We start from the raw sequence: 25,531 nt of genomic DNA on the forward strand, positions 1-25,531 counted from the left end.
ATGTGAATGAATGAGAAAACTCTTAACTTTGATGAGGACATGTCTTGCCTTATCTAATGCTTCGAGTTGCTTAGCTTGGCATCATAATTCCTCTATTTTACTTTGTCAAAAATATTTTGACTCCCACATCTTCATACTGGTTTCCATGACCAATATCAATAATACAAGTATTGGGGAAGAAGCTAGGCAACTAACTAAAGTAGAGAGTGTCTATTACCTTGATGGTAATGAAAGAAACCATCAACATTCTGTAAGCCTTTAATGATTGAACTGTATGTCAAGAAACCTAAAATGTGGCCTCCAACAAACAAACCTATCCTTGATTCAAGTACAAAGAGATAAAAAGAGAGGTTTAGGATGTAGAGATAAAGAAGTTGTAGGTTCGGAGATGGGTTGGATTTAAGCTTCTTTTTATAAGTATTCAATTGTCAGAATTCTGAAAATAAATTGTTGGAAATTCTGTCCTGCTATATAAATGTTTAAGGAAAAAAAGATGGAGAAGTAACGGGTTATGACCAAGGGAATGACCAATTAGACTGTTCTTGTGAAGATAATAGCTGGATGCCAATTGACTAAGTTTGGAGATTGAATATGGTCTATATATTTACCTGCAAGCCATAACTTCGACTGTACTTGTGAGAGAGTAGAAACAAATGACTGGATCAAGTATGTTTTAACTTATTCCTCAAGGTCACTGTCTAACATTTTACATTTTATGGTTGACAATGTTCAATAGTTTTGTCAAGGATCAAGTATGTTAGCTTGTAATAACATGTAAAAGTTGTAGGCTGCTGATCTTTCTTTCCAGGTGACTGGATTACAGTATGGACAATACAGAGCTTTCTAGCTTTACGCCTAATATATAACTAATTTAAGCCCATGGCATTAGAGCATTAGAGCATTAAAGCAGGGGGTTTCTCTCTGCAATCCCCATGTCTGGGGGCCCCCTTCTCGACTCTCTCTGTTGTCTCTTGGTGAAGCTAAGCACTGCCGCTCAATCACTGTTACCATACTCCGCTGCAGTTGCCACCACCGCTAGTGACCATCTCTTCTCCTTGGCTCCTCTTCGTCGAACCACCACAACTGTCAATTGTTGTGGCTACCACCATCACATTTTCGTCAACCCTTAGGGGTGCTGCATTAATTTACCCAAAATCAAACTACAGATTCAGTTTTGATTTTTCCAACTGAAAACAAAAACTAAACACAAAATTTGAAAACTTAAACTAAAAATGAATACGTGAAAATTAGGAACAAAATCAAACAGGCACTTGATCTTTGTCATGCCCCGCCCCCAAACTTTTGTGATTTGTCATAGCTGGCACCCCAACTTTATTGACACAGTCACTGCCACAAATGCCCTGCTGGCATTTTCATTTGCCTTGTAGTAGTGCTAACCCATAGCAGGCAGTACTTATTTTACATATTAACAATCCATATAGTCAAGACCATCTCCAAGGACCAGTCAGAATCACTGCCTATTTGGTATTTATCTCATCTATCACAACCTGATTGCCACTGCTGCCAGTACTAATTATTAGTTCATTGAATAAGAAACTAAACACCACTAGCTTATTGAGCAATTTCTCAGGCTGCTCTTACACTTAGTTGTTTCCCATTTAGTACGACATTATTTTCTTATAAAGAGGAACATTAACTTGTAATTTAAGTGTATTATCATTTTTTTGACTGGTGTAATTTTAAGGATAGTATTTTAGTTACATGGTGTGGGAATTTCAAGATTCATTTGATTGAACTGTGCTGGAGAATTTTTTATTGAATATTCCTGCCTCTTGTGGACTATTCTTGTAATGGTCTGGGAAGGCTTCTCTCAATAATTTTAAAATATTTCTTAGAACCAAGTTTTCCACTGAAGTTCCTCAAAAATGTATTGTGGTCACTGGGAAATGAATTGCCGTTTACATTGTACTATGTTAAAAGCTTTATTGATAGGAGAGTGGTGTAGCTGGTGATGTTACATATTTGTTTTCATGAAATGCTTCATGGCCCATGCAACTAGCTCTTAGGAGCAGTCTGAACCATTTAGATTTGGTGCAAGGATCCAAAGATAAAACCTGCCCGCTCTTGACCATGTGAACTGAGAGTAAATTGTGTAGGTTAGCTCTTGTGTCAAGAAGTGTGTGGCTGTGATTCTAGAATCTCTTTTCTTTTAACTGAAAAAAGTAAGAAAGATCAAAGAATTTTCACAAAGACATTTGTATGTGTATATATCTATTTCTCGGTTGGTAATAACATTAAGTTTGCTCCTTTGTGATTAAAAGCTCACTGGTTCAACTTGTAAAATAATTTTTTTTGCCAAAACACACACACACACAAGGGGAAGGCTGCGTACATGGGAATTTTGTGCACTAGCGATGCCATTTATGCATGCATCTGTGTCACGAAAGGGAACTTACAAGAATGTATATCATAATTTCTCTATGGACATGAACATGAGGACTCCACTTCACTCTTTTCTCTGCTGATTTCCACTCTGACTAGCAGCTAACTCTTCTACTTACGCAGGTTGTATTTCCAAGCTTTGGTGAGAGGTATATTTCTACTGTTCTTTTTCGTTCTATTCATGATGAGGTTCGAGAAATGCAGCAAACATAGTGTACATCTTGACCCTTTCACCTCCTCAACGGCAAGGACAGCCTGTCTTCTTCATGACTAGGTAAGGTGTTTAAGCTACTTCCGTTGATATATCCATTCCATGCCAGACGACCTCTCATTTGTTCTCAATCATGACTCGACACAGAAATTTGTGAATGTGTTCGATACGAGGGACTGCTGTTTTCAAAGTTTTAATGAGAATGTTGCTCATATTTCTCATAAGGATACGAGTTACAAGTTGTAGTCCAAAGGAGTGGCATTTACCATGGCTTGATGAGGGAGCTACATCTACTTAGGAAAGGGAAGTGAGCAACAAAATGAGGAGTAAGACCCTCTAAATCAATTCTGCCTTAAAAGTTTTATAGTACACACCATAGTGATACAGACACATATGCACGCAAAGAGTTTGAAGTAATGCTATGACTTGCATAGCCGTAGTTTTCCCCATCCTTTGTTACTTTTTGGTGGACTTCTCATTTTGGTTGAATCCTCTGGAGACAATGTCGAATCATGTTGTAGTTGTACCATTTAAAACAATGTTTATGTTGCAAAAATGCCTCATCAGCTGCATTATGCAGACATGGGCTGCTGACATGTGCATGGGAAGTGGTCAAACTGAATATGCCATGTCTTACCAAATCTTTAGGAAGTTAGTAGTGGGTTAGTGGTGTTTGTTTTTTGGCTTGCTAATAGGAAGATCATGCCTAGTAATTTGGAGTCATTTAGTTTTCTGTTAAAACTCTTTTGTATTTAAGGAAGATGAATTGAATGAAGTAGTAGTACAACTTTTTCAGTTTTACATTCTCATTGTTCCTTCTTAAGACATTTTTTATGCTTTATCTCTATAAAAATTCAACAAAATTGGTATTAGAGCTTATTTCTTGAGGGATCTGAGTATCATTAATCAAATGGTGGCAGATAAAGCATTCTCAGTTGAACCACCGGTCTTTGATGGTGACAACTATCAAGCCTGGGCTATTAGAATTGAAGTTCATTTGGATGCTTCGGATTTCTAGGAAGCAGTTGAAGATGACTACGAAGTTCCTGCATTACCTATTGTGACGCCCCGGCCCCACTACCGGGTGCCACCATACCATACATTACAACCTAGGCCCCCTCCAAAGGACGACTATACCCCTGCCAATATAAAGTATTAAAATAATATGGGCGCCCTGGGAGGGGTCCAAGCTTCGCCGCCTTCGACTGGTCGGGAACTTGGGAGTAAAATGCATAGGCAACGAAAACTCACCCGAATCTCGTGCCTGATTAGGCCCTTGGAGAATGATTTCAATTTTAAATAAGCAAATACCAACATGCACAATAAACTATTCCAACCATCAAACATATTTAAACATATCTCAGATTCCGGTCGTAGCCGACCGGTACAAGTTTCCTACACCTATTGGGTTTATTCATATATTAACACACAGTAGATATATTACATTATTAACATTTGGGGTTAACCCACACCTTCACGGTTAACAATCACTACCAATTGGCGGCTCATCTATCAGCATCGCCTTTCCCTTCTCGGATCCCGAGCCACCTGTTGGGTTAGTGGAAAAAATATAGGAGTGAGTCCGAAGACTCAGTAAGGGCAATATGAGTTTCAGTAAATTAAAATGCATAACAATTATAGAATAATGTGAAGTGTATCATGCATGCAGACCTGTCTACCTCACCCTGATCTGGATTTTGGTGGCCCCACTGATTTCATTTAGGACCCCATCTCGAGACTCACACGGCCCAAATCTACAGCCCCATGCCTAGACACTTCTCCCACAGTCTAATACAAGCCATGCTAAAATAAATTTACTCGCAAATCATAATAAACCTTACCGCGCGCTAACCACTTGCTTCGCGTCGGTTTTACGTTCCAATTTCCTATACAATTATAAAATAAAATAATTTAATTAAATACACAGTTAATTTTAATTATTACCGTTACATTGCTAAATAATATAGCTAAACATGTGATTAATCTTTAATTAACACTATTAAATAAATTTAAAATATTTTTATACCTCGCTTATATCCTCAGGCAGAGTTTCTGCGTGTTAAAAATTACAGCGTTACAGCAGTGAAATCACTACTATTTATAGGCGAGGAAGGGAGGAAATTCGGCTGAGGGGGTGAAGAATTTGGGCTACAAGGAGCCCCCAAATGCAGCCACGTGGTAGCAAGAGAGTTGGTAAGGGTGGCTGGCCAAGAGAAGGCCACGGCCGCGCCACATGGTGCGGCCTGGGCGTGACCTGAGGTGCGCTTGGCCGCGCGCGCCCGCATGCATGGGCGCCAGCTGGCGCCTCCAAACGGCGCCGTTTGGCACCTAGAATTAATTCCAGCCAAAAAATCACCCAAGCCAATTCGATCCCGCGCCTGCCTAGTAGACATGGCCAAAATTGAACCGGACCGGCGGTTCGAACCGGAACCGGACCGGCCGGAACCGGACCCGGAACCGGCCGAACCGGAACCGGACCGAACCGGCGAAATTCGGTCCGGTTCCGGTTTAAGGTTCCGGAGAACCGGAACCGCCGGTTCCGGAGAACCGGAACCGCTGAACCGGAACCGCCGGTTCCGGTTCCGCGGAACCGGCCCCCCTCCCCCCCCCCCCGTGCGCGTAAGGCCGCGCACGGTGCCCCCCCCCCCCCGCGCGCGCGTAAGGCCGCGCCCCCCCTCCCCCCCCGTGCGCGTAAGGCCGCACACGGTGCACCCCCCCCCCCCCCCCAACGGTCCAAATTTGGACCGTTGGACACCCCCCCCCCAACGGTCCAATTTGGATTGGACCGTTGGACCCCCCCCCCCAAACTTTTTTTTTTTTTTTTAAATTTTATAATTCCTATCTATATATACCCCTCCCTCCCCCACTCATTTTTCACACTTTCTCTCTCTCTCTCTCAAGTCTCAAGCTATTATTATTCTCTCAATTTTGTCTCTCATTTAATATTTTAATTTCAATCTTCTCATTTTGTTATTTATCAATTTATTCAATTATATTGTTAATTATTTATTACTTGTTACTATATTATTTTATCATTATTATATTTTTTTATTATCATACTTTTTTCAAAAAAATGGCAAGTGAAGGTAGAAATGTTGAAAATGTTGAGTTTGAAGCTCAAAATTTTCAAACACAAGAGAGTGAAACTCAACAAAAGGGAGGTGGAAAAATTTCTACTTCTGATATTTTTAATATTCATTTCAAGAAAACACCAAAAGGAGATGGTAAATTTGATGTATCTTGTAATTATTGTAATCAAGTATACAAATTCAAGCAAGGAGGTGGATATGGCACTTTCGCCCGACATTTGCAAACAAAGCACCCGCTCAAGGTTGGATTGAGCCGCGATCAAACACAAATATCCGGGTTTGATACCTCTTCAAACTCTCCTCAATTATTTCATTATAATGAAGCTAATTGTAGGTCTGGTTTAGCTGAAATGGTAGCAATTGATCATTTATCTTTTAATTTTGGTGAAAAATTAGGTTTTACTCGATTTTGTCAAAACTTTGTTAATCCTAGTTTTAAATCAATTCCTAGAAATACTTTGAAAAGGAATTTGTTAAAATTGTTTAAAAACTCAAAAATTGAATTGATAACATATTTTCAAAACAATAATATTAATGTTTCTATTTGTAGTGATATTTGGAGTGATCATTGGCAAACTCATTCATATATGGGTATTACTTGTCATTGGGTTGATGAAAATTATGTTTTACAAAAAAGAATTCTTGCGTATCGATGTTTTGATGAAAGTCATAATGCTGAAAATATTTGTAGATTAATTCAACAAATTTTACAAGAATATAGATTAGTTAATAGAATTTTTTCAATTTCTTTTGATAATGCATCGGCTAATACTGCTTCTATTAATGAATTGAAAAGAATTTGCCAACCAAATTTTGGTGGAAGATTTTTTCATGTTAGATGTGCATGTCATGTTTTAAATTTATGTGTTCAAGATGGTATTAAGTCACTTAATTCTTATTTAGATCCAATTAGAAATGTTATTTCTTATATTTGGGTACACCCTCGAACTGCAAAAGCATGGGCACATTTTTGCACCTCCAATGGTCAAACCCCAAAACGTTTTTCAAAAGATGTCCCTACTCGTTGGAACTCAACTTTTAAATTACTTAATCAATCTTTTGAATATAAAGATTTATTGTGTTCTTTTGCAGCAAATTATATTCCACAATATCCTATTTTTCCAACTATGTGGAATGTTTGTAGTTCAATTTTGAATATTTTACGAATTTTTAATGATGCTACTCATACACTTAGTAGTGTTTATAAACCAACTTCACATCAATTTTTAATAGAAGCAATGAATGTGGCCGGTGTATTAATGGAAGGAATTAATGTTGAAGAAATTTGTCATGCTGTTTTAGAAATGAGAGAAAAATGGTTACGTTATTATCAATTTATTCCTGAAATTTTTCTTGTTACTATGGTATTTGATCCTAGGTGTAAATTTGATGGTTTAATTGAGTGTTTGTCTAACTATTATTCGTTGTTAGGATTAGAAAATAATGAAGAAATTGATGTGAATATTATAATTTCTAAGGTTAGAACTTTATGCAATCAATTATATGAAGCATATGTTATTGCTCCTAGTAGTGAAGAATCATTTCCATCCATGGCTCCGCATTCCTCTTCCTCCCAACCAATGAAATGGGGTCATAAATTTTTAGATCAAAGGAGGAAAAAACCTAGATCGAGCTCACATTCGGAGCTCGAAACTTATCTAACCACAGTTTTTGAGTTTGGTGATGATACAGGTTTAAATTTTGAAATTTTGGAGTGGTGGAAAAGGCACAAGGAGACATTTCCAACTCTTGCAATTATTGCAAGTCAACTTCTTGCAGTTCCAGCTTCAACTGTAGCCGTTGAACAAACATTCAGTAGTGGAGGCAACATTTTGGACGAAAGAAGATCAAGATTGGCTCCAGAATCATTGGAAGCTCAAGTTTGCCTCGATGATTGGGAAAGAGCTAACATGCGACGTCAAGAAGAACTTATCCATTCATCATCATCTGACGAATGGGTTAATGATGGTTCAACAACGGCGACTTCCGACTCCAATGAAGATGCGTAGGATCCAAGTCCATATTTTATTTTTTTTCACATTTGTAAAAATTAATTACTTGTATTACATTTTTGTTGTAATTATTTTTTAATGAAATTAAGTCTAATTCTATTTTTTATTTTTTATTTTTCACATTTGTAAAAATTAATTACTTATATTACATACTTGTTTAGTTGTTTTAATTATTTTTAATGAAATTATTACTTATATTTCTTCAATTTTTAGTAGTGTTTTTTTATTAAAAATATGGTTGAGAATATTTATATTTACAATTACATTTAACAATTAAAAATCGAAACCAAACCGAACCGAACAACGGAACAAGGACCAAAATTGAATACAACAATATTTAAAAAAAATTAAAAAAATTCGGTTTGAACCGGAACCGGAACCGTTGACCGAACCGGCTCAAACCGTTGACCGAACCGGTTCAAACCGTTGACCGAACCGGCACGAACCGGAACCGGAACCGAACCGTCCCAAACCGCCCTTGGGCGGTTCGGTTCAGGTTCAAAGATTTCTTGAACCGGAACCGGCGGTTCATGAACCGGAACCGGCGGTTCATGAACCGTGGCCATGTCTACTGCCTAGTAGCCTCCCACTCGTGCGACCGCTCGCGCTGCTTCTCGCCCTCAAACAATATGCATGCCCAATTAATTTTAAGGTGATCTAGGGCCATTTTCGAAAATCACACCACAGCCCCCCAATCTTCCAGAATTCACACACACCCCCACACCTCATTTTCCTTATTTCACCTACACCCTAAAATTTCCAAAAACTCATTAATTTGATTTATTCTTTTTTTTTTCCCACTATTTCTATAAATATCCCTATAACTTTAATTCTTTAATAAATCACAAATTACCATAAACCCAATGATTTATTATTTTTTTTCAAAGTCTAGGGTGTTACAGTCTCCCCTCCTTATGAAATTTTGTCCTCGAAATTTTATACACTTTATTCTATCATACATAGATCCTCAACATTAAGTGTGACTATCAAATAGGTAAGGATATTTCTCACGCATTTCTTCTTCCATTTCCCAAGTCGCTTTTCACTTCGAATGTTTGACTCCATTGCACCTTTACCATAGGTAGACTTCTACGTCTTAATTGGCGGTCCTGGCATTCTAGCACTCGTACAGGTTGCACCTTGAATGTCATATCAGGTTGAAGTTTAACATCCTCAACGCGCACTTCCATGTCCGGATTATATATATGCTTTTGTAACTAGGAAACATGAAATACATCATGCAGTCCGATTAATGCCTCTGACAACTCCAGACGGTAGGCAAGTGGCCCAACTCGATCCTTGATTCGATATGATCCCAAATACCAAGGTCCTAGTTTTCCCCTTCGTTGATGTCTAAATGCTAGGCGTATTGAGGTAGCTCGAAGGTATACTAAATCTCCTTCCGCAAACTCTAAAGGTCGGGTCCAATGATTTGTGTACTTTTTTCTGTCGGTCTTGGGCCGCTTTCATGTTCTTACGGACTATTTCTATCTGTTGTGTTGCTTTCTCCACAACATCTGTTCAGGCAAGCTATTTCTCCCCTACTTCAAGCCAGCACACCGGTGATTGACACCGTCATCCATACAATGCTTCATATGGAGCCATCCCTATGCTTGCTTGATAGCTATTATTATAGGCAAATTTTGCCAAACTTAGATATTCATCCCAATTGCCTCCAAAATCTTACACACAATCCCAATTGACTGTCTGTCTAAGAATGATAGGCTGTGCTAAAATTTAATTGAGTCCCTAGTTCATCTTGCACAGCTTTCCAAAAATTTGACATAAATCAACTATCCCTATCCGATACAATGCTTACAGGAACCCCATACAGCTGAACAATTTCCTGGATATAAAGTTGGGCAAGTTGCTTAGCGCCCATAGTGCTCCTTATAGGTAAAAAATGCGCTGACTTTGTTAGTCAGTCCACAATAACCCATATAGCATCAGCCCTTCTTAGGGTCCGGGGTAAACCCAAGATAAAATCGGTTGTTACATGTTCTCATTTCCATTCCGGGATTTCTAAAGGTTGAAAGCTCCCCGATGGTTTTTGATGTTTGGCTTTTACCCGTTGACAGGTGTCGCATTTTCTTACAAACTTTGCCACATCTCTCTTCATTCCTGGCCACCAGTACATTTCCCGAAGATCACGATACATCTTGATAGCTCTAGGGTGTACTGTGTAGGGTGTTCGATGTGCCTCATTCAGAATTTCCCATTGTAGCTTCCCCAAGGCTAGCACATACACCCGCCCATTCATTCGGAGTATTCCATTGCGATACTCAAATCCCGGTTGCTTAGGTAGTCCATTCTCATCTATCCATTGTTCCAAATTCCCTTCCTGAGTTGTAGCCAGTTTAATCTCATCCCACAGATTAACTTGTAATCGCATCTGTGCTACAATCGCTATGTCGCCTTGTGGTTCTACTTTCAGGGTTAAATTTGCGAGCTCTTCAGTTAAGGCATGTAAACGGATAGCCAAGCATACCCCTGACGCAACGCCTTTCCTACTCAATACATTTGCTACCACATTTGCTTGTCTTAGGTGGTACTGGATGGTACAGTCATAATCTTTTGGGAGCTCCATCCACCGACGTTGTCGAAGATTTAGATCTCGTTGAGTGAAGATATACTTTAGACTCTGATGGTCCACATATATAACGAACTTTTCTCCATACAAGTAATGTCGCCACAATTTTAAGGCATGTACCACGATTGTCAATTCCATATCATGTACCGGGTAATTCTTCTCATGGGGGCGCAGTTGTCTAGATCCATATGCAATCACCTTATCATGTTGCATCAATACGCACCCCAGCCCTATTCCCAAGGCATCGGTGTACACCTCATATCCTTCAGACCCTTCAGGTATAGCTAATATTGGTGCTTCAGTTAACCTACACTTGAGCTCCTGGAAAGCTTTTTCACAAGATTCATCCCAGACAAAACTTGGTTCCTTTCCGGGTCAATTGAGTTAAAGGGGCAGCAATACTCAAGAATTTCTCAACAAATTTTCGGTAATTCACCGCTAAACTAAGAAAACTTCTAATCTCAGTGACAGTAGTAGGTTGTGGCCACTCTTTTACCGCTTCCACCTTGGCAGGGTCCATAGATATGCTTTATCCTGAAATTACGTGCCCCAGGAATGCAACTTCCTTCAACCAGAAATCACATTTGCTAAATTTGGCATAGAGCTTGTGCTCCCTCAGCGTTGACAAAGTAATTTTCAAGTGCTTCCGGTGAGCTTCCTCATTAGACAAGTATACCAATATATCGTCAATAAATACAATAATAAATTTATCCAGATAAGGTTGGAACGTCCGATTCATAAGATCCATAAAAGCTGTTGGTGCATTGGTTACCGAATGGCATTACTAGATATTTGTAATGGCTATACCGTGACCGAAACGTTGTTTTGGGAATATCCTCCTCTTTTATCCTTAATTGATAATACCCTGATCGTAAATTAATTTTAAAGAAAATTCGAGTCCCTTGTAACTGATCAAATAGGTCATCAATCCGGGGCAAATGGTACTTATTCTTTATTGTAACTTTGTTTAGAGCACGATAGTCAATGCACATTCTCAGACTACCATCTTTCTTTCGTACAAACAATACAGGTGCACCCCAGGGCCATATACTGGGGCGAATAAAACCCTTGTCCAATAAATCTTGCAATTGAACCTTAAGCTCTCGCAGCTTTGTTGGGGCCAATCTATATGGAGGGATAGATATCGGTTGAGATTGAGCTTCAGGAGATAAGTCAATAGCGAACTCAATTTCTCTGTTAGGTGGTAAACTCGACAAATCCTCTAGGAATACATCCGGGTACCCCCTTACAATTTCAACATCCTCACATTTTCTTTGTGCTTTTCCATTAGTCACCATCTGCATCGCGTACCCTAGGGCCCATTTTTCGAGACATTTTTGAACTCTTAATGCAGATACAATTTTCAAGGGTTTCCCTACTTGGGTACTGACAAATCTTACGGTCTATTATCAGGTCCAATTAGTCTGACTGCTCGTTTCCTACAGTCCAGCTGAGCTTGGTTTTAGGATAGGAAATCCATCCCTAATATAATATTGAAATCTTGGATCTCCAACAAGTTCAGGTCCACTAGAAATATGGTTTCCCCTATCGTAATTGGACACTCCGGCACTATCCGTTGTGAACAAAACCAAGTTCCCATTGGGGTTTGCACACTCATAGGTACAGTGGACTCTTTGGTGCTTAGTTCCACACATTCTACTGCGACATATGATATAAATGAGTGGGTGGCTCCTGAGTCTATCAATGCATGCATACATATATCTTGAACAAGGAGCTTGTTAGTGTAGATGCTCTAGACCCAATCAGATTAGGCATGTTGTACACTGACAATTGTAATCATATTATTATTTGAATAAAGAGTTATTCAAATTCACAAGAAGTCATTCTATTAGTTTCTTGTTATTATTGTAATAACCGAATGAAACTAGATAGAAGTCCATATGATGTATACTGTGAATAATCTATAAAGATGTGAGATGATGCATCACAGTTTCTAGACATCATTAAACATCCCAAGTTGTAACAATGTCAAGAATGGACATTGACAATTACGGTAAGACTTGTATGTGCTATGTTTTTGCTATGTGATAGCAATGGGGGTCTCACACCCATAGGCATGGAGATGCCTAGACAAGTACATAGGTGACCAATGTTGGAGAACGTGTCACTGGACATGACTCGCCATGAGAATCCATTTTGGTTATATGTTGATGGAATTCTCATACGAGATGAGTGTAACTAATCCTTGGACCTGAGGTTGTCACGGTCATCTCATAAGAAGACCGATATGCTTTGACATCGTTTCGATGGGCCTAGATAAAGGCTGCACGTGGGCGATCATTGGGCATATCGTGAAGCTTATGGAAATGAGTGCATAACCAAGATGGGACTCGTCTATCCCTTGATAGAGGATGATGTATCTAAGGCACCTTCGGTGGATATTCACTTTAAATCCATGGCCATGGTAAAAGAGATCAATAAGGAGTTATTGATTTACTTTCTATTAAGTGAAGATATCCAGAAGACCGAAGAAAACTCATGTGATCGTTATCAAGCAACACATCGCCATACTTGAGATCACATAAGATACATTGACGAGAGGATCGAATTACACGGTAACCATGCTCGTGAAAAGTTATTTGCGGATTATAAATCCTTCTGAATAATTGGGTAGGCATGATGCCTTGCTAAAGGCCAATCTTGTCTTATGTGTTTGTACCGACACATTGCCAACATATTCGGAAGCCTAATGAGTCATACGCAATAGGCACGATCCCTGGCTTAAACCAGGAGAGTGGACGTATGGTTAAGTGGGACACTTCGGTAAGAAATTTTACCGTCGTAGGTTCTCACGAAAAAAGAACAAATAGACGTAATGACGTCGATATGACGAGGAGTCGTCATAATGGAAAGAGTTTCCTAAAAATGACAATTGATTAAATTAGGAAGTAGTTTCTAATTTAATAATTTTCTATTTGTTGGAGTGGCAAATAGGAAATAAAATATATTTGGGCTTAAGTTAATATTTAGACTAAATTAGATTTGGGCCAAATATTAAATTAAATATTATATTTGAACTAAATTGGATTTGGGCTAAATATTAAAATAAATATTATATTTGGACTAAATTAGATTTGGGCCAAATATTAAATATTATATTTGGACCAAATTAGATTTGGGCTAAATATTAAATAAAATATATTTGGGCTTGAATTAGATTTGGGCCATAATATTTTATTTAACCTATAAAAGGATTGGGCCATTTAATTATATTTCTAGTTGGACTAGAATAAGCCCACTTAAGATTCTAATTAAATTAGAATTAATGGGCTAGCCCAATCCATTAGGGTTTTAGAAACCCTAGGATATTTCACTATAAATATCCTTTTATAGGTTGCCCATTATTGAAGTGTTTTTGGTGTCGTTTTTCAAGAGTTGAAAAACGTATTGCCGTTCACTCTTCCCGTTTCTTTTGGCATCGATTTGAAACGTGGGTGTTCTTTTACCGTCCATACACAAGCCGTGCAAAGGAGAAGGAGCTAGCACTCCTATTCCGCTCTCCTTGCCAACGGACGCGTGCCGGGTATCACGAGTTAGAGGCTGGACGCTTGGACGGCTCGAATCCGCGAACGACTCGATAATCTAAAGGTTAGATTTATTTATTTGTTTGTGAATGATTTAATTTCGACGTTGATCCAATCGCCGAGATCGGGGTAAGTTCAAAATTTTGAACTACGCTGTTTACCCCCTAGCGATCTTGCTTCACTTTCAGAGCGTACCTTCAATCACTTGTGGGTTTGATACCGCGTCCACTTTGGTCAGATTGAACACCCTCCCAGTTGCTGCTCGTGCTCCCTCCCCGGTTGATCTCGGCGGTCTAGTCCTTCCACGTTGGGGACACCAAGAAGCTATGCGCCTTGGTGTATTGCAATTAAAGCATACTATCGGTTTCCTCTGGACCCCTACAACTGGCGGGTCTATCTTAACAGTATTCGTCTCCAACCATTTCAGACAATTTCTGACTATATGCCCCGTCTCACCATAGTGATAGCACTCCCTGGTGACTCTTGAAATTCCGCAGGGGAGATTCCACCAGTGAGGTTTATGACATTTGGGGCATGCTTTTAACTCCTCCTTAAATTTACCTGCCCCCGGGCGAGTGAACCGATATCCCTGCTCTGGCACAACCTTTTTTAGCCCCTCACTGGACGGTTCCTTTGCTCGAGTGATCTTCCCATAATTCATTAGTCTCTTTTCAATATTCACGGCCTTAGCCACAACTTAATGAAAAGTATGAGCCTCAACATAGCTCATCCCTCGACGTACCTCCGAACGTAACCCTTGGATAAACTGGTCCATCTTATCAACCTCTGACAACATATAAGTTGGGATATATTTCAACAACTTCACAAATTCATCTTCATACTATGATACCGTTAGGTGAGACTGTTGCTTGAGTTCCATGAAATTTTGTTTCTTCCGAATCTACCAATCGTGTGGATAATACTTCTCGTTAAACGCTTCCCTAAACTGTTCTCAACTTATTGGTTGTGCTTGCTCCTCGATCGTAGCCAACCGAGCATTCTGTTCTCGTAACGTCTCAGTTGTCAATCGCCACCACACCCTGGCTTGTTCGATGAATACAAAAGTGGCGCATCTCACTCATTGGTCTTTAGGACAATCCATATATTCTAACAACTAATAAACATCTTCTACCCAATACTCCACTATGCTTGGATCAGCCTCCAACTGTCCTTTGAACGTTGGAGGGTGCAAATCCACTAATGCTTTCAGCCAGCTGGACGCTTTGGTATCCACTTGGCGACCACCAGCTGGTTCTCGCCCCATTAAATGACTTTGGACCTCTTCAGAACACTCAGTCCCCCTCCTTATGGCCTCTGGGCCAGTATTTCCTGACTGAGAATTACGGATAGTTGCTCGTGTCACTGGCGCCATCTGCACGCTACAACTATTTTTCATTAAACACGTGTCATCAAAACGTAACAGCGAAGGTTTATTAATCACAAAGAAATTACAGTCTATTTCTTACAAGCACACAAATTTACAATTTATTAACACACTCTTAACTTGACCGACACGTTACTAACCAAACTAACTGCCCATATTTTACATTAACACACCATCTACATTTCTAGTATCACACACAAAGTTAGTAGTTCCCCAACTATCCAACCCTCAACTTTGGTTTGACATTCTCGGCTAAGTAGCACTCGCGGTATCTCCCACAACTCGGGAGGTCGTTTCATCAACCAGCTGTGATAGATCCCCATTGCTCGATACGCTGAAAAAAGGATTCAGGGGCAACGCCTCCATGGTCTCCATGGCTCCTCACATCTCAACCTCCATCGGGAGTGCGGTGGGAAATACCCCAATCCTCGCCAGATCGTCAGGCTCCACGCACAGTTCCCAATCCATAGCCTAGCGCTCGATCGCATGAATGAAGTTACCATAATTGAATCGTAAGGTCATATTCCACATTAAGGCATCCGTACGCTCTCTCCAGATGTCGTTCATATGCTTTCTTGCGAATAACACTTGCTTCTCTGACAGACCCCATAACTCCGTACATATGGTGTTTCGAAACACCTGGTTTACCCTATACAGGAAGCTTAAAATTCCCTTATTGAAATGTTGACTACCTCCTATCAGAACAGACAATTCTTGCTCCCACTACCACCATAACAGATCCACGAGTGAAAGATTCGGGTCTGGACCCGGCACGCTAGGGCCTGCCTCACCAAAATTCATGATGGTATTCTATTATCTGCACATAAAATCGAGGGTTAGATCGATAACCAGCATAAATTTCTCCCCCCCCCCCCCCACGAGGCCTAGATTCAGGGATTCACACATCCCTCTGCTCGCTATCCTAGGAAACACAATTCCTAAGAAAGCCCACAATACAGACCATGCCTACCCAGGGGAGTATTTCAACTCCAGTTACGACCTACCCCGTCCCAGATGTGCATTCCCAATCCCATCATCCACATTTTGGTGTCGCCGATTTTTTTATATTTGGCCCTAATCAACACATCATGCCGATCACAAACCCCGCTCTGATACCACCTTGTGATGCCCGGGCCCCACTACCGGGTGCCACCATAACATACATTACAACCTAGGCTCGCTCCGAAGGACGACTATGCCCCTACCAATATAAAGTATTAAAATAATATGGGCGCCCTAGGTGGGGTCTAGACTTCACCACCTTCGACCGGTTGGGAACTCGGGAGTAAAATGCATAGGCAGCGAAAACTCACCCGAGTCTCGTACCTGATTAGGCCCTTGGAGAATAATTTCAATTTCAAATAAGCAAATACCAATATGCACAATAAACTATTCCAACCACCAAACATATTTAAATATATCTCAGATTTTGGTCGTAGCCGACCAGTACAAGTTCCCTACACCTACTGGGTTTACTCATAATGAGAACCTTAACTTGATTCCAATTTACTTCTGATTAAATCATAACTGCCACTTATAATTAACACACAGTAGATATATTACATTATTAACATTAGGGATTAACCCACACCCTCACGGTTAACGGTCATTGCCAACTGGCGGCTCATCTATCAGCATCGCCTTTCCCTTCTCGGATCCCGAGCCACCTGTTGGGTTAGTGGAAAAAATATAGGGGTGAGTCCGGAGACTCAGTAAGGGCAATATGAGTTGCAATAAATTAAAATACATGACAATTATAAAATAATGTGAAGTGTATCATGCATGTAGGCCTGTCCACCTCACCCCAATCCGGATTTTGGTGGTCCCACTGATTTCATTTAGAACCCCATCTCAAGACTCACATAGTCCAAATCTATAGGCCCATGCCTAGACATTTCTCCCACAGTCTAATACAAGTCATGCTAAAATAAATTTACTCACAAATCATAATAAATCTTACCGCACGCTAACCACTTGCTTCGCGTCGGTTTCACATTCCAATTTTCTATACAATTATAAAATAAAATAGTTTAATTAAATGCACAGTTTATTTTAATTATTACCGTTACATTGCTAAATAATATAGCTAAACATGTGATTAATCTTTAATTAACATTATTAAATAAATTTAAAATATTATTATACCTCGCGTATATTCTCGATTAGAGCTTCTGCGCGTAAAAAATTACAGCGTTACAGCAGTGAAATCACTGCTATTTATAGGCGAGGAAGGGAGGAAATTCGGCCGATGGGGTGAAGAATTTGGGCTGCAAGGAGCCCCCAAATGCTGCCACGTGGCAGCAAGAGAGTGGGCAAGGGTGGTTGGCTAAGAGAAGGCCACAGCCACGCCACATGGTGCAGTTTGGGCACACCTGAGCTGCGCTTGGCCGTGTGGCTATGCGCGACAAGGCCGCGCGCGCCCGCGTGCATGGGCGCCAGCTGGCACCTCCAAACGGCGCCATTTCGCGCCTGGAATTGGCTGAAATTAATTCCAGCCAAAAAATTGCCCAAGCCCTTACGTTGATTCGATCCCGTGCCTGCCCGATGGCCTCCCACTCGCGCGACTGCTCATTCTACCTCTCGCCCTCAAACAATATGCATGCCCAATTAATTTTAAGGTGATCTAGAGCCATTTTTGAAAATCACACCACAGCCCCCCCAATCTTCCAGAATTTACACACACACCCCCACACCTCATTTTTCTTATTTCACCTACACCCTAAAATTTTCAAAACTCATTAATTTGATTTATTCTTTTTTTTCCCACTATTTCTATAAATATTCCTATAACTTTAATTCTTTAATAAATCACAAATTACCATAAACCCAATGATTTATTATTTTTTTTCAAGGTCTAGGGTGTTACACCTATGAATCCAACAGTTGCTCAGATCAAGAATCATAAGGAGAAAAGGACCAGAAAGTCAAAGTCAAAAGCAAAAGCTTACCTGTACTTTGCAGTTTCAAGCACAATATTTACCAGAATCATGAATCTACAATCAACAAAATAGATCTGGGAGTATCTAAAAAAAGAATACCAAGGAAATGAGATGACAGAGAACATGCAGGTGCTGAATTTGAGATGCTAAGAATAAAAGAGTCAGAATCTAGAGTACTCTAACAAGCTGCTCAGTATTGTGAACAAGGTGAGACTACTTGGTAAGAATTTTTCTAGTGAGAGAATTGTGCGAAAAATTCTGGTTATATTACATGAGAAATATGAATCCAAAATCTCTATTTTAGAAGAGTCAAAAGATCTGTCAATCATTTCTTTGGCAGAGTTGGTGGATGCATTACAAGCACAAAAGCAAAAAAGGATGATGAGACAAGAGAATTCTATGGAGGGTGTTTTTCAAGCAAAGGCACATAAATCAAGAGAAGACAAAGAAAGGAGGAACAATAGGAGGCAGAACAACAAGCAGGCTAGCAACAATGCTGGCAAGAACAAAAGCAAGGATGGAACTTATCCACCTTGTCCATACTACAAGAAGATCAATTATCTACAGAAGAAGAATTATCTGTAGAAGAAGTGTTGGTAGAGGCCAAATATTCAATGTAGAAAATGTGGTCAGATTGGGCACATGGAGAAGATTTGCGAGTCACAGAAGCATGAAGAAGAAGCAAATGTCGTTGTTGAACAATATCAGGAGGAACAGTTGTTCGGTGCATTATGCTTTGTAACAAACATCAGTTCTAGTGACTCTTGGCTTATCGATAGTGGTTTGTACAAACCACATGACAAATGATCGAGAGCTTTTTAAAGAACTTGATAAAACTGACATTTCCAAAGTCAGGATTGGAAATGGTGAATACATCGCAGTCAAGGGCAAATGAATAGTGGCTATAGAGAGTCTAACAGGTTTGAAATACATTACTGATGTTTTATATGTTCCTAACATTGATTAAAACCTGCTTAGTGTTAGACAATTACTTGAGAAGGGCTTCAAAATATTATTTGAAGACAAATGGTGTAAGATTAAAGATGTAGAAGGCAAAGATACATTTAAGATAAAAATGGGAGGAAAAAGCTTTGCTCTAAGTCTATTAAAGGATTAGCAAATAGCCTTTCCATGTAGCACAAGCAATGCAGAATTATGGCACAGGAGGCTTGGGCATTTTCATCATCCCGGATTTCCTTATATGCAAAAACATGATCTGGTGAAAGGATTGCCACTGTTGGAAGAAAGGGTGGTAGATTGTGTAGTTTGTCAATATGGAAAACAAGTTAGAAGTCCCTTCCCTCTTATTGCATGGAGAGCAACACACAAGCTTCAACTAGTTCACACAAATGTTAAAGGACCTCAAAAACATCATCTTTAAATGGTAGTAAGTACTATATTGTATTTATTGATGATTATACCAGATTTTGTTGGATTTATTTTTTGAAGTTAAAATCTGAGGTTGCTAATGTATTTTGGAAATTTAAAGCATGGGTGGAGAATCAAAGTGGTTCCAAAATGCAGGTAATAAGGTCAGATAATTGGAAGGAATACACTTCTGACAAGTTTAACAAATTTTGTGAAAAAACTAGTATTGAGCATCAACTTACAACACCTTATACTCCACAGCAAAATAGAGTAAGTGAAAGAAAAATGAGAACTATAATAAAGATGACAAGGTGTATGCTGTATGAAAAGGAGCTGTTGTAACACCCCAATTCCTGGGAGCGTTAGGTAACGTAAGATTCTGGGGATATATTTTTTTTTCTAACAAACAACAGAAACTCAACATAAACTGTTCCTCGAAGATCCCGTTACACCTTTTCAGTATATCAACTATGAACCATCAATAACTAAGACAGGTTTACCAACACAAATGCGGAAGCTAGATTGAAACCTTAACAGGTCATAACTGAAACCACTTTATTTATATTATAAAGCTAAGCCAACGTTTACATGATGTTTTCAAAATAAACAACATAACTGAAAATGACATAAAGTAAACTATCCATTAATCGTCGTCATTCCTCGACAATCCCTTTTCCTTTTGCACCGCTACCTTCACCTGGAACGTTTGAATATTCCAGGGACATAGTCCAAATTAGATGATGAATCATCTAAGTGAGAGTTCAAAATCACATTTTTCGAATGAATACAAGACATGAAATAAACTAGTACACCCGGTAAGCCTTAGCCCAAGAGAATCCCACGCGCTTAACCCTACCACGGGAAAAGAGCAATCTCTCTAAAAGTTATGCCACCATACCGACTCGACGACACGACACGATTCTAGCTTAAATGGGGCTGCCAACGCATCTCACCAGAATATGTTCCCACCTTAAGCATACAGGAATCACCATACAATCCCAACTCCAAAATTTCACATGGACCACCTAGTCATCCTAGTGCAACTTCCCTGGCCAAACGGCCTGGCATGAAAATCAAGGCGGCTATCTTGACATGCTCACCAGCATCAGATACCCCTATTATTCCGTCACGCCCTTGGAGAATTACGGCTATATTATCCAGACAACATTCTAGGATGATATCCCACATGAACAACACTGTATGGACCACCTAGTAGTCCTAGTGCAACTTCCCTGACCAAACGGTCTGGCACGGAAACCAAGGCGGCTATCCTGACATGCACACCAGCATTAGATACCCCTATTATTCCGTCACACCCTTGGAGAATTATGGCTACACTATCCAGACAACATCTGAGGCTGACATTCTATACGTACACACAAAACTCAAGACAATACCATATTTCACAATTCAATGCATCATATAAACAACATTTTATAAAATGCAATGCACCAGTTCAAAACGTTTAGGGATAAACCTCTCTCATAAAAACCAACCGTCACCGGTTACCATTTCAATGCACAAAACCATTTTGCATGAAATCTACAACACATTTAGGAAACACAAACACTAAGTTTTAGGGTAAACTTCTCACCTCGACGTATTTGGATCGCCTCGATCCTTGTGCACGACCTCGTTTTGCGTGCCAAAATACAAGTACTTGAACTTATAGTCAACCTCGAACCACAGCACTTCCTAAACACCATAATTAATTAAGGAAGCATTAAAATCTATTTTCTTCAAATTTTCCATAATTTTCTCTATTTTCTCCCATTTTTCACCTCGATAATTCCAAAATAATTATTTTCTCAACTATTTTTCCAAATATTTCAACACCATAATCCCTAAAATAATTAAATAAAAATTTTGGAAAATAAATTACCAAAATGCCCTTGCTCACGCGCTTGGCGCGTGTGTGAGGGTGAAGGCTGGCGCGTGGCTGCACGCGCCACCGTCTTCTCCAAAGATCCGGTCGCCGGCGGTTGCTCCAATGTCCCTGAAACGCATACCCCCTTGAAGCCCTCTTAATTTCGATCACGATGGCACCAAAATCAGGCCGAAACAACACCAAAAGGCCCTCCAAAAATCGATTTACAGGCAGCCCTAGGCGATCCGCCTCCCACTCACGGCCAAGCTTCGATTAGCCACCAAACGAACACAAAAATACCTCAAAATGCTCCCAAAATGATCCTTGATGCTTCGCGACCAAAAGCCCTCTATCCCTTGCCTTCGATTCTCTCTAAAACGCAAGCTATTTGATGCTAAAAAATCGAAACTTCCGACCCTTATTTATACTAAAATTCCGATCACCTCATGGCCAATCAATGGCCAAAGCTTGGTCCCCAAGCTTCGTACAGCCGGATTACGACCTTCCCCAAGCCACCCTCAGCCGTCCCATCGCCGGAAACGGTGGCCATGTGCGTGGAAGGCGGTGGCCGATTTTCCCTGCTACGTTCACACCTACCATTTTGATAATTTGCACTTTTACCCCCTATTTTCTTCTAATTCCATTTTAGCCCTTTTTCCCTTGAGTCCCTGATCATTCTAACACCATTACAAAGACCCACAAGTCCTGTATTTTTCACTTGACACTTGAAACTTCTGAAAAATTACTGTTTTGACCTCCCTTGGGCAAAATTAGAAAAATTACACTTAGGCCCGATTGATTGTTTTTACCTTAAATCCATTCGATTCAACCAGAAATCACTTAAGGGTTGTTCTACACATAAAATATTGGTCCTTGACACGCTCCGTTGACTTTCTGGACGTCTCCTACGTCGATTCGGTTTTCTCAGCCCGGTCGACAACTCTACCGAAAACTGTTCCCGATCCAACTTCTTTCATCACTAAAAATCATAATTTAAATCACTCATCGATACTATACAATTTTCCTTAATCTTCTAGGGTCCGGGGTACTCCCTTTAACTAATTCGGCTGCTTAAAGCTATGATAGTGTACCTTAAAGTCTCATTTTTCCGAAAATTCCAACTATACCCTTCATTAAATACCATTTATATCCTCATACCATTCCCGGGTATTACAGCTGCCAAAGAAATTGTGGGCAGAAGTTACAAACGCAGCAGTATTTCTGCTAAACAAACTACCAACCAAAGTTCTGCAGAAGAGAACCCTATTTGAAGCATGGTTTGGTTATAAACCAGACTTACAACATTTAAAAACATTTGGTTGCGTATGTTTTTCTTATGTGCCACAATTAAAAAGGACAAACTAGATAAAAAAAAAAAAAGCAGAACCAGGAGTCTTTATTGGATATAGCAGCTCATCCAAGGCTTATAGAATCTTCCAACCACAAAATGGAAAAATTCTTATAAGTAGAGGTGTCAAGTTCATGAAGGATAAACAATGGAACTAGAAGGAGTCAGAAAAGGAGCAACACTTAGAGTTTCAACATATTCTTGAGGATGATAGATGAAGTACCGGTTAGAGGTACAAGGCTATTGTCTGATATTTATGAAAGGTGTAACATTGTTGTTTTTGAGCCTTCAAAGTTTAGAGAGGTAGAAAAGGATAACAAGTGGATTGAAGCGATGAAAGAGGAGGATCAGAATGATTGAAAAAAATGACACTTGGGAGCTGGTGGACATATTCCCGAGGATGACATAGATGATGTATCGGTTAGAGGTACAAGGCCATTATTTGATATTTATGAAAGGTGTAACGTTGTTGTTTTTAAGCCTACAAAGTTTAGAGAGGTAGAAAAGGACAACAAATGGATTGAAAGCGATAAAAGAGGAAGATCAGAATGATTGAAAAAAATGACACTTGGGAGGTGGTGGACATACCTCAACACAAAAAGCGTATAGGTGTCAAATGAGTTTACAGAACCAAACTAAATGCAGATGGTTCTATAAACAAATATAAAGCTAGACTAGTTGTGAAAGTGTATGCTCAAGTGTTTGGAGTAGATTTCTCTAAAACTTTTGCTCTAGTAGCACGACTTGATACAATCAGAATGTTATTTTCCTTGGCAGCACAAAAATGATGGAAGGTTTACCAACTGGATGTAAAATCTACATTTTTAAATGGTTATTTGCAAGAGGAGATCTTTGTGGTGCAACTAGAAGGTTTCCAAGTCAAGGGACAAGAGGAGAAGGTCTATTTGTTAAATAAGGCCTTGTATGGCCTTAAACAAGCTCCCAAGGCCTGGTATACCATGATTGATAAACACCTACTAGATCTTGGCTTTGTTAAAAGCCTAAGTGAAGCTACATTGTATGTAAAAGAAACTAATGCTAATTTGATCATAGTTTCTATTTATGTTGATGATATGCTTGTGGCAAGAAGTGATGAGGAGCTAATGCAAGAGTTTGAGTCTGAAATGCTCAAAGTATTTGAGATGGCAGACCTTGGCCCAATGTCTTATTTTTTTGGGAATGGAGGTGAAGCAAAATCAGGATGGAGTCTTTATATGTCAAAAGAAATATGCAGGGGTGATAATTAAGAAATTTCATATGAAAGACTGTAAATGCACAAATACCCCCAATGAATCAAAAGGAGAAATTTAGCAAGGATGATGGATCAAATAAAATTGATGAAGGTTAGTATAGAAATTTGATTGGTTGTTTGATGTATCTTACTACCACTAGACTAGACATTATGTTTGCAGTGAGCCTACTTTTAAGATTCATGCATTGTGTAAGTGAGGTGCACGTTCAAGCTGTTAAAATGATTGTCAGATGTATCAAGGGCACAATAAATTATGGTATCAAATATTTCTACTGTCAAGATTTTAAACTTCATGGTTATTTTGATAGTGATTGGGCAGGTTCACTTTATGACATGAGAAGCACAATAGGTTTTTGTTTTAGCTTTAGATCAAGAATATTCTCATGGTGCTCAAAGAAGCAAGATGTGATAGCTCAAAGCACAGTTGAGACTGAGTATGTTGCAGCCACTGCAGCTATGAATCAAACACTTTGGCTAAGGAAGATACTTGCAGACTTACACATGGAAGAGAAGGAGTCGACACATTCATATAGATAATCAAGCTACAATTTCAATCTCAAATAATCCTATTTTTCATAACAAGACTAAACATTTTAAGATCAAGTTATATTTCTTAAGAGAAGTGCATAAAGAAGGTGAAGTCAATTTGCTTTATTGCAGAATTGAGAATCAAATTGCAGATGTGTTAACCAAGGCCTTATCCAAAGCTAGATTTGAAGCTTTAAGAAACAAACTAGGCCTCTGTATCTACTGAGGCAAGGAGAAGTGTTGCAAAAATGCCTCATCAATTGCATTTTGCAGACATGGGCTGCTGACATGTGCATGGGAAGTGATCAAACTGGATATGCCATGCCTTACCAAATCTTTAGGAAGTTAGTAGTGGGTTAGTGGTGTTTGTTTTTTTGGCTTGCTAATAGGAAGATCATGCCTAGTAATTATGAGTCAATTAGTTTTCTATTAAAACTCTTTTGTATTTAAGGAAGATGTATTGAATGAAGTAGTAGCACAACTTTTTCACTTTCACATTCTCATTGTTCCTTCTCAAGACATTTTTTATGCTTTGTCTCTATAAAAATTCAATAGTTTATATCATCTCTCAAATTTCGTCTGGTTATACGACGCGATTATTAATATTTAGTTTGGAGAGTGCATTGATTAAATTTACAAGGAGAATGTAATGAATAAAACATATAAATCACATTCATTAAGGACTTCTTTGGTATTAATATTTTTCTTGACAACCATTAAAAAGTTTTAAGCGATTGATTATAACTATTTAAATGAAAAATTTAACATGTTTTTTCGAAACGATATTAATGTGCCGCGTTTGACGTTAATGTTCCCATAAATGTATAATTGTGTAAATAAGATATCTAAATAAAAATATATTTATATTTACAATCGTTTAATCAATAAATCTATAAGAATTTTAAAAACACCCATGATATATGAGTTGACACTTCACACCCAAAAGTCACCAAAGGGTAACATTAATTACAAAATATTGTTCATACTACCAGTGG

At 39.2% G+C, this 25,531-nt stretch overlaps 1 protein-coding gene across 6 annotated transcripts in view; it reads left to right on the forward strand.

The window, feature by feature from the left end:
• LOC127788439 (cysteine synthase-like) overlaps positions 1-25,531 on the forward strand; it is a 96,305-nt gene that overhangs the window by 66,570 nt on the left and 4,204 nt on the right. For 2 of the 6 annotated variants that reach the window (XM_052316695.1, XM_052316693.1), the window contains exon 10: positions 2,527-2,677. In XM_052316695.1, coding sequence (XP_052172655.1) covers positions 2,527-2,616 — 90 coding nt within the window. In that variant the 3' untranslated portion in view covers positions 2,617-2,677. Of the gene's footprint in view, positions 1-2,526; positions 2,678-2,761; positions 5,198-24,668; positions 24,994-25,531 lie in introns of those variants that run through there. The other 4 variants (XM_052316696.1, XM_052316694.1, XM_052316692.1 and 1 more) reach the window with 4 other exon arrangements.

Source organism: Diospyros lotus, chromosome 13 (genome assembly GCF_014633365.1).
Source record: "Diospyros lotus cultivar Yz01 chromosome 13, ASM1463336v1, whole genome shotgun sequence".
NCBI classification, from domain to species: domain Eukaryota; kingdom Viridiplantae; phylum Streptophyta; class Magnoliopsida; order Ericales; family Ebenaceae; genus Diospyros; species Diospyros lotus.